Source organism: Bison bison, unplaced genomic scaffold (genome assembly GCF_000754665.1).
Source record: "Bison bison bison isolate TAMUID 2011002044 unplaced genomic scaffold, Bison_UMD1.0 scf7180017864440, whole genome shotgun sequence".
In the NCBI taxonomy this organism is placed as follows: Eukaryota; Metazoa; Chordata; class Mammalia; order Artiodactyla; family Bovidae; genus Bison; species Bison bison.
In genome coordinates, this window is record NW_011495002.1 from 290,438 (window position 1) to 300,952 (window position 10,515).

The following is a 10,515-nucleotide window of genomic DNA, read 5'->3' on the forward strand; positions in this document are numbered from 1 at the left end:
ATATATATATATATATATATATATATATATATATATATATGAAAAAATTAATTATGAATTAAAGCTATTCAACTCTAATATTGTTGCATACGTGCTCAGTCATCTCTGACTCTTTGCAACCCCATGGACTGTAGCCCACCGGGCTCCTCTGTCCATGGAATTTTCCAGGCAAGAATACTGGAGTGGGTTGCCATTTCCTTCTCCAGGGGATCTTCCAACCCAGGGATCCAACCCAAGTCTCTTGCATCTCCTGCATTGGCAGGTGAATTCCTTACCACTGAGTCACCTGGAAAGTCCCTAATACTGTTACTGAGGAATAATAAAAGAAGTAGTATACTAATTTGGGTAATATTTTTATTTATTGTAAACAGCAATAAAAAGCATTCTAAAATGAATGCAAGACGCTCCATGTTTTCAAGTGACATTTCCAAATGTGTCATTTTAAATAAAACTGAAAGTGCCATACCTTGCCCTGTTTAGCAATGGTTTTAATTAAGAAGTCGGTTCTCACGTTGTCAACATTTGGCACCAGGATGGAGCCATATTCTGGGGTGGTGTTAGATGGATAGACATATTCCTCAGTACATGTGTTCCAGTGCATCCATTTGCCTGAGATGAACAGAGAACACTTACATCTTCATATTTCTATTAATAATTTAATTCCTAATTATAAAGAGCAGACATTTTTGACATCTCATGAAGCCATCTTCCAAAAGCTCCTCAAAAAATAAAAATCATTAAATTCAGACATCTAAGTATTTAAGTATGTGTTCACTGAGTCAAAATTCCCAAAGGAGCTATTCAAAAGTGGTAATAGAGGAGTTATCTTGGAATTCTCTTTTTAAATATGTTCTTGTTGTTCAGTCAGTAAGTTGTGCCTGACTCTGCAACCCTGTGGACTGCAGCACGCCAGGCTTCCCTGTCCATGACCATCTCCCCGAGCTTTCCCAAACTCATGTCTATCGAGTTGGTGACGCCATTCAGCCATCTCATCCTCTGTTGTCCCCTTCTCCTCCTGCCTTCAATCTTTCCCAACATCCGGGTCTTTTCCAATGAGTCAGCTCTTCGCCAAAGTATTGGAGCTTCAGCATCAGTTTTTCCAATGAATACTCATGACTGATTTCCTTTAGGATTGACTGGTTTGACATCCCTCTTTGCTATCCAACAGATGCTCAAGAGGTTTTTAATAACATAAAGTGTGTGTAAAAATCAGGACAGTGATAGCAGTATGTACCTAAAATCATTTTTCATTACATACTTTTCTAATTGTAAAACCAAAAATAACATTGTTGGAGAAGACTCTTGAGAGTCCCTTGGACTGCAAGGAGATCCAACCAGTCCATTCTGAAGGAGATCAGCCCTGGGATTTCTTTGGAAGGAATGATGCTAAAGCTGAAACTCCAGTACTTTGGCCACCTCATGCGAAGAGTTGACTCATTGGAAAAGACCCTGATGCTGGGAGGGATTGGGGGCAGGAGGAGAAGGGGATGACAGAGGATGAGATGGCTGAACAGCATCACTGACTCGATGGACCTGAGTTTGAGTGAACTCTAGGAGTTGGTGATGGACAGGGAGGCCTGGCGTGCTGCAATTCATGGGGTGGCAAAGAGTCAGACACGACTGAGCGACTGAACTGAACTGAACTGAGAATGCCATATACAAATATTCCATATAAATGTAGTACATATATGTGTATATATGTACTTTATAAATATGTAGGCACATAAACACATATTTATGAATATTCACACCTATTTGATAAAAATATACTTCACACTGTAATTTTTACAAAAGTTGCTGATTATATCAAATGAATAGCTGAAATGCATCTGACTTGGGGATTTTTTTAATTTGTTTTTAACTCATTAAAAGTTCAGCACACAATATATTTAGCAACAAGAAAATGTGCATTTGGAACCCAACTGAAATAAATATATGAAAAAGAAATCATGGGCTCTCTTTCAAACACACACGAACATTTCCATTTCAATTTTACAGCAAACAGTTCTGATTACCATTTGGAAATATAGACCAATAAATAGGTAGGTAGAGAGCTGGAGAAGGCAATGGCACCCCACTCCAGTACTCTTTCCTGGAAACTCCCAAGGACAGAGGAGCCTGGTAGGCTGCAGTCCATGGGGTCACTAAAAGAGTCGGACACGACTGAGCGACTTCACTTTTACTTTTTACTTTCATGTATTGGAGAAGGAAATGGCAACCCACTCCAGTGTTCTTGCCTGGAGAATCCCAGGGACAGAGGCGCCTAGTGGGCTGCCGCCTATGGGGTCACACAGAGTCGGACACGACTGAAGCGACTTAGCAGCAGCAGCAGCAGGTAGAGAGCTAAAAGGTAAAATAGTAGACATTTAAAAAAAAAAAAAAAAATGGTCCCACATGTGATGGACGGATAGAAGCCAAGGACTCACCATCAGACCCAACGTAATAGTCAAACATGGAGTCGTTAGGCCCCTCGAGGGGCGGCAGGTCCAGGGCCAGCATCTCCCGGGAGCGCAGCCACTGCTCCACGCGGCGCCGGCCATCCGGTTCCAGCACCGCCCCCACGCTCCACATCAGCGAAAAGACGTACAGTCTGCCTAGGTGCTCCGCCGTGACCTCTCCGCCTTGCTCCTGTGCGCGCAAGAAACTTTCCTTCATTACTTCATTCTCAAACCAAGACTTGGCTTTGATATCTTAATGAAAATCTCAGTAAAGATCTAAAAGGGATAACAGCTTTCTCCCCGCCCCCCCCCCAACTCCAAAAAAAGCCAAGGAGGAAAAGATGAATAAAACTGGAGAACAAATTCAGAACTGATGTCTGGGAATATCAAGCAAGTTTCTGAAATAAATTTAGAATCCTTTTAGATGACTGTGAACCTGTGAACCCAAGTGATCAATACAAACCGTGCTTGCTTTGTTTAAAAAAAAAGAAATGCACACACACACACACACACACACACACACAGCATTAATATGTGAAGTCCATGATTGAAACCTTCCCCTCCCCCTATGGTTCTAAGAATCAATTTTAAGTCTTGCACTCTGCAAAGTGTGGCTCAGCTAACAAGGGAGAAATTTCTAGAAAATTGAGGGATTTACCTTGGGAGGGATGAGACCCTGGAGCATGTTGATGCTTTGCAGGACCACAAAGGCCTCCAGCATCTCCATCTGATGCTCTAAGTTCTGAATACTGAAGCGATACAGGTCTGGAAATGACTTGGTGTACAGCTGACGAAGAATTTCAGCTTCTTGAGGCAAACGTTTTTTAAGAAAACCCTGTTAGTGTTCAGATGAATGCATTCATTAAATTTATTGGCACACCAGAAAAATGATCCAGTTGAGGTACAAGAGTTTTTTAATATGAATTAACAATAATAATACCTAATGATTATATTGCACTTGTAACGTACCAGGCCTTGATAAAATTCTTTCATGTGTGACCTCATTTAATGTCAAAAAAATTCTATGAGATAGGGATGGTTATTATTCTTCTACAGATGAGGAAACTAAGGCCCAAGAAGTTTAAGTAACATGCCCAGGATCCCATAGCTTGTAGGTGTCAAGGCCATCCCCAACCCAGGGATCAAACCCACTCCGTTACAGGTGGATTCTTTACCAATGAGCCATCTGGGAAGTCCAATTCATTTGGAAAAAAACTGGTCCAGAGTCTGATTCTAGCATCTGTAAGTTCAGCTACACTACACCTAAGCTCAGGTCTTGAAGTCGAGATAAAAGGAAAAGTCTTACGCTCTTGGTTAAAATATGCTCGGAGAAAATGAGGAGACATATACATGGAAATAATTTAGAAAAAGAAAGAAGAATAAAAGATAAACAAAGGAAATCCATTCTCAGATTATTCAAAATGGGAGACAAAGATATATCATAATTTTACTTCTTCTAATCTAATTAATAACCAATGTAGGAAAAATATCAAAGAATACTCAGGAAAATGGAGAATTTAGTCATGTTGGAAAGCCAGTATTAGAAAATTGCATGTGATTCAGAACAAAATACCATTTAACACACAACAATATTTTCTTCAGATGAGGAAATTTCCCTTGGCATCAAGAAATCAGGTCATTCTTAGAGACTCTGAACAGAAGCAATAAAACAGCAATTCTCAGTTATCCATAATTTCATGGATTCAACATGATTGCACAATGACAAAAACAAAACAGCACTTTCAAGTTGATGGAAGCAGAAAATATACACAGAGCCAAGTAATCAGCATGACTCACAGAGGTTCATGGAGTCTCATGATCACAACTTCTCCATTGTCAGCCCTCCAATGACTCTTTCAGAGCTGCCCTGCCCTCCTCTAAACATTTCCAGTCAGAGATTTATGAGTCCTGCTTCTTGCTAACCATTTGTAAGCAAATTAGCATTAATATAAAAGTCTTATTCACCCTCAACATGGACAGAATATAATAGAAACTCATTTCATAAATAGCAAACTATAAATATTCATTAGCTAATTGTGTAAAAATATTTTCTAAAATCTTTGTAAATTTGAAGTATTTGGGAGAAAATCACAAATTCATTTTCACTTGGAGTTTGCTGTATACCTGGTCACCAAGCCTGAATCCACTGTGGTACTTTTTAAAAAACATTTAGAACACCTCTCTCCCCAGAGATTCTAATTTGATAGATTGAGATGTGACACAGTTATCTGTATTTTAAAGAAATGCCATTGGTGATTATTCTTGCAAAGCCAGAGTTGAGAACTCGTGTTCTAAATTTTCCTTGAAGAATGGATAATTTAATTGTGAAATCTGAAATTTTCAGAAGGATTTTTAATGACATATCCAACTGTACATCAGAATTACTTTTCTTTATAATCCCCTAATTTAAAAGATGTATTCATAAGTTTTTAATCAAAATTATCTCCAAAAAACTTATTCAAATGAAAATAATAATTTGACCAACTGTGTCAAAAAAGATTGTACTGATGGCTCATTTAGTAAGCATTCTGCCTTATGTTATGGCATTTATTTAGTAAAATATATAAGTATGCAAGGCATTCAATTACAATCTTACCATAATCAATATATCTAACATATACTGGTAGTAATAAAATAATATACCTTATCAGGAATTAAACAGAGATTATCTGAAATATTATTTCCAGGTGCAAACTTAAAACTAACATTATTACTATTGAGTCTCGTAAAAATTCTTTATATACAATTTTAATAAATTGTCTCCTTCAAGTTAATATTCTAAGACGGTTTCTTAAATTTTCCTTATTCATTTACAGTGTGGTAGGATTATTGATTCACCTAGGCCTTGCAATGATTCCTCAACCCGAGCTGAAGAACCCTGAGCACTGAAGAAATCTTTAAGGGACAACCAGGGCTGAAGGTCACAAGAGCATTCAAGAATCTCCCATAAACATCAGCATTAAAATGCAATTACACCAGGAAGTCTGCAGGAAAATCAGTGCACACTCTAAAGGAAGGCTCAAGGACCTATTTCCCTCTTTAATTACACCAAAAAAGATTCCAATCATACCTCAAGAATAGGGCTCCAATCAAGGATAGAAGAACTCATGAAAACCATCCCATTTCTTGAGACGGTAGCAGGCGAAGCGTTGTCAATGTTATGAGGTTCAAAAACAATCTTGCAGTTTGGAGCCATGGGAATCCGATCGCCATTGGCAAGGGTTAGTGTTTTGTTATCATCCAAAACGGAATTCAGATTTTCAATCCAGATGGCGTCTACTGGACCATCAAGAACTATCCAGATATGCTCCCCTAAAACATCACACCAAGGGCAGGCAGAAGAGCATACAGACACATATATGCATATATACATAACTACTATGCTTGAAGAAATATCATAACAATGTAATTTTAATTAATTTTTAAATAAAGCTTTGACCTAAATGATTATCTTATTTCTTTGCATAGGGGTCTTCCAGTTCTTTATGTAGCAGCTGTTTAAAGCACACAATCAAAACAAAAAGTCATTTGTTCCCTGAAAAGATGCTCATTGAGCACCTTCTCTGTATCAGCATTGTTCCTGAGATAGGGTGATAAAAAAGACAACATCCTGCCCGTCACAGAGGTTGCTTTCTAAGGGGTAGAGATGACAAAGCAATATACGAAGAAATATGTAAGAAAGATTCAGCAGGATAAGAGGGTGGGGCATTTTAGATAAAGTAGTCCATGAAATATTTCTGGAGCAGAATAATGTGATGAAGAGATGTAGAACTAGGATTTTTCAGGCAGTGGCAATAGTAGTTGCAAAGGTCCTGAAGTAGGTAGAAGCTAAGGGGATCATGCTCCAGGAACAACAGGAAGTCAAACCTGGTTAGAAAGACAAGAAGGCAGAAAGGGATGTGAGTGATGTCAGAAAGACAGGCAGGGCTTCAGGAATCCATTCCTGTTGGCCCAGGCTGAGTTTGAGATGTTCAACAAGACAGCCCATAGAGCAGTTGAGTTGGGAATTCAAAGACTAGAGATTAAAATGTAGAGATCAGCTTAGAGATGGCATTGAGAGCCACGGACTGGGTAAGTTTCATCCAGATCATAAGTGTATAGATAAGAAGTCTGAGAACAGAGGCACTTGAACGTTCAGACTTCTGGGTCTGAACCAGGGTCTCCTACGCTGGTTCCTCCCTCTGGCCGACCTCTCAGTGAAGCAGAAGTAGAGGAAGGTACCCATGATGTCAAGTGGTGGAAGAGTTTGAAGGAGTGATCAGCTGTGCCAGACACTGCTGAGAGTGGGACTAGACTGAGAAGCGACAGCTTGTGTGTGACAAGGTGGAGGTTATGAGTGTCCCCAACAGAGCACTTTCTGAGGGACACTAGGCACAAAGACTAACAAACGTCAGGTCAGGAGATATTTGGAGGTAAAGACAGCAGCATAAGCAGAACACCCAACAGAAATGCCCTTGTAAATTTAGGTATTCGGTTTCACAGTTGCTCTTAATTTTTTAACCACTAGTTCTCTTTTACAAACCAGCACCATGACCAAGTCTGTAGTTCTAATTTTTATTTGTAACAATTATGCAGTACTCTGAGTCAAATGAAATGCTTAGAAAATCCTAATTATGCTTATTCAACTAGCAGTTTAAGGAAAATTGTGATCCTATCGCCAGAGTCCCTGTGAAAGTAAAAGTGTATGTTGCCCTTTTTTAAAAGAGTTAAAAAAAAAAAAAACAACACCTCTCTGAGTGCCTAGTCTCTAAGTTAACATTTGCTCACTGGATCTGTGTGACACAGGATTACTAGAATAAGTCAGAAACAAAAGTGTATTTAATTCCCATAAAACAGCAGCAGTTTCTAATACACTAGAAATGAAGCATTTTCTTTTCTCTTTCATCATTGGTATTGGGTTGATCAATCACATTCCCTCAGAAAGATCTGTGGTGTCATCTTAAATGTTTTTCAACAGAACACTGTTTCCCAAGGCATGGACTCATGAAGTGAACCCAAATGTCTCCGCCCTCCTCCTGTATCCTCCTGTGTCCCTGCAATTGCTTTCACGGTGCTTTCTCCTACTCATTCAGGAGTGACAGGAGAACTGATCATCACCTCCTCCATCTGAACTTATATTCTGGGACCACTGGGCTCAGTTTGCAGGGTCCCTAAGTAAGAAAATATTCAGAGTGAACCACTAGCCTTTAAGGAATTGGTTTAAACTAAAGCCAAACATACATGTCATCTAAAGAGAATGACGTATGATCAAAAACTTTCTTTTTGATACAATCTTCTTTCCTAAGAAGCTCATTTCCACCTATGATTTTACAGGAGAATAGGTTTTCTAAAGATAGGCCATACTGAGATGAGTACCATTTTTTAAATATTCAGTGAAAATAGTTATGGTGAAATCACTTGACTTAATACAATCAGTTTTCTTTAACAACTTTTGCTATTTCATTCTAAGATATCACAGGAATATAGAAATATTTTTTCAAAAGGAAAATAATTCCCTTTGTAACCCAAAAAAGGGAGGAGGTGGGTATTTTAAATACATTAATCAATCATTTCTGTGTTTCAACATTCACAAATATCATACTGATTTATGACTTCTTGGTCTTGGATAAGATATTATATAGAAAATACAATGTTACTAATTTTATTTCTTTTTAATATTTATTTATTTGGCTGTGTTAGGTCTTCGTTGTGGCCCACAAGCTCAATTTCCCTCTGGTATGTGGGTTTTTAGTTCCCCAACAAGGGATCGAGCCCGTGTTTCCTGCATTGGAAGATGGATTCTTGGCCACTGGACTACCAGGAAGTCCCCTACTAATTTTAAATAGCTACCAAGGCTTTTATTTAGAAGCACGTGTCAAAAATTATAGCTGTAATTCAGGGACTATGGTGGTCCAGTGGCTAAAACTCCTTGCTTTCACCCCAGGGGATAGAGGTTCAATCCTTGGTGGGAGAACTAAGATCTTGCATGCTGTGTGGTGCTACCAAAAAAAAAAGTATAAACTAATACTCTCTTTAGAGTCATGGATGTAGAAAACAAACTTATGGTTACCAGAGGTGAGGAGAGGAGGGATACATTGGGAGATTGGGCTGGACATACACACTGCTATATATAAAATAGATAACTAAGAAAAACCTGGTGTATAGCACAGGGAGCTCTACTCAATACTCTGTAATGACCTATATGGAAAAGAATTTTTTAAAAAAAGAACTGGTACGTGTATATGGATAACTGATTTGCTTTGCTGTACACCTGAAACTAACGCAAAACGGTAAACCAGCTTTACTCCAATAAAAATTTAAAAATAAAAAATTACACTTGTAGTTCGTCTCCTACCTTTCTTAGCCCTCAATGTTTTCCTCCAAAGAGTAGAAAATATCCCATCGGTCCAATCATTTGTCGCCACATCAAGCCGACCGAACATCTGTGGGGCTGTAATCGCTTTAGGATTCATCCTCATTTCCCGATGTGGTTTTCCACAATCTATACCAAGTAAATCCAGATTTTAAACAACTCACATGTAGAATGAACCATCATTAGGCAACACTGCACCAGTTTGCAGTGTACTATCTGTCAGCAGATATTCAAAACATGAAAAATACAAAATTACATTGAAAATACATATCTTACTGCACCCCAAGTTATCACAATTATCCTCATTATATGTTATTGACCAAAGCACTTTTTTATCATCTGGAAAAGAAAATTGCATGTTACAAAAGGGGGGGAAATGATACCATGCTGGAATTGACAAAGGAATTAATGTAATCTGGAAGTGCTTCAAATGTCACAACTCAAAATCTTTTGGTTTCTGGTCTACTAGGTTAAATCATGGGTCCCTGATGGCTCAGACGGTAAAGAATCTGCCTACAATGCAGGAGACCTGGGTTCGATCCCTGGGTCAGGAAGATCCTCTGGATAAGGGAATGGCAACCCACTCCAGTATTCTTGCCTGCAGAATTCCATGGACAGAGGAGCCTGGTGGGCTACAGTCCATGGGATCATAAAGAGTCAGAAACAATTGAAGGACGAAGCATGCATGCACACACTTTAAATCTTATATCTGAAATTCACTGCCTGATTCTCCTCATTAACAGCTTTCATTTGCTGAGATATGGTCTTGCTCATTTGGAAAAAATCAGCTAAATTAATGTGACAAAAATCAAGAATTATTTTTCTGTGGTCAACTTCAAAAAAGGTATGCAAATCTCTCAAACTCTGAAACTATTCTCAAGTAAGATGAATTCTGTACATAGGAGACTATAGATAGTAAGTTTTAAAAAATCAAATAAAAAGATTTAAAGTATATTATACATGGAATCTTAAAAAATGGTACAAGTGAACTTATTTGAAAAACAGAAATAGACTCAGAGACATATAAAACAAATTTGTGGTTACCAAAGGAGACGGGCAGGGAGGGATAAATTAAGAGTTCACGATTCAAATATATACATATATTTATACATATATGTAAAAATCAACAAGGACCTACTGTATAGAACAAGGAGCTACATTTAATATCTTATCACTTCATGGCAAATAGATGGGGAAACAGTGGACACAGTGGCTGACTTTATTTTTCTGGGCTCCAAAATCACTGCAGATGGTGATTGCAGCCATGAAATTAAAAGACGCTTGCTCCTTGGAAGGAAAGTTATGACCAACTTAGCATATTAAAAACCAGAGACATTACTTTGCCAACAAAGGTCCATCTAGTCAAGGCTATGTTTTTTCCAGTGGTCATGTATGGATGTGAGAGTTGGACTGTGAAGAAGGCTGAGCACTGAAGAAATGATGCTTTTGAACTGTGGTGTTGGAAAAGACTCTTGAGAGTCCCTTGGACTGCAAGGAGATACAACCAGTCCATCCTTAAGGAGATCAGTCCTGGGTGTTCATTGGAGGGACTGATGTTGAAGCTGAAAATTCCAGTACTTTGGCCACCTGATGAGAAGAGCTGACTCATTGGAAAAGACCCTAATGCTGGGAGGGATTAAGGGCAGGAGGAGAAGAGGACGACAGAGGATGAGATGGTTGGATGGCATCACTGACTCTATGGACATGGGTTTGGGTGGACTCCAG

At 38.7% G+C, this 10,515-nt stretch overlaps 1 protein-coding gene across 1 annotated transcript in view; it reads right to left on the bottom strand.

Annotated features, from left to right (window-relative positions):
- DNAH5 (dynein, axonemal, heavy chain 5) overlaps nt 1-10,515 on the bottom strand; it is a 332,324-nt gene that overhangs the window by 141,723 nt on the left and 180,086 nt on the right. The window contains exons 43-47 of the mRNA XM_010858794.1: nt 8,773-8,919; nt 5,509-5,750; nt 3,097-3,273; nt 2,427-2,628; nt 467-609 (exon numbers count right to left, since the gene is read on the bottom strand). Of these exons, the coding sequence (XP_010857096.1) occupies nt 467-609; nt 2,427-2,628; nt 3,097-3,273; nt 5,509-5,750; nt 8,773-8,919 (911 nt within the window). The remainder of the gene's footprint in view (nt 1-466; nt 610-2,426; nt 2,629-3,096; nt 3,274-5,508; nt 5,751-8,772; nt 8,920-10,515) is intronic.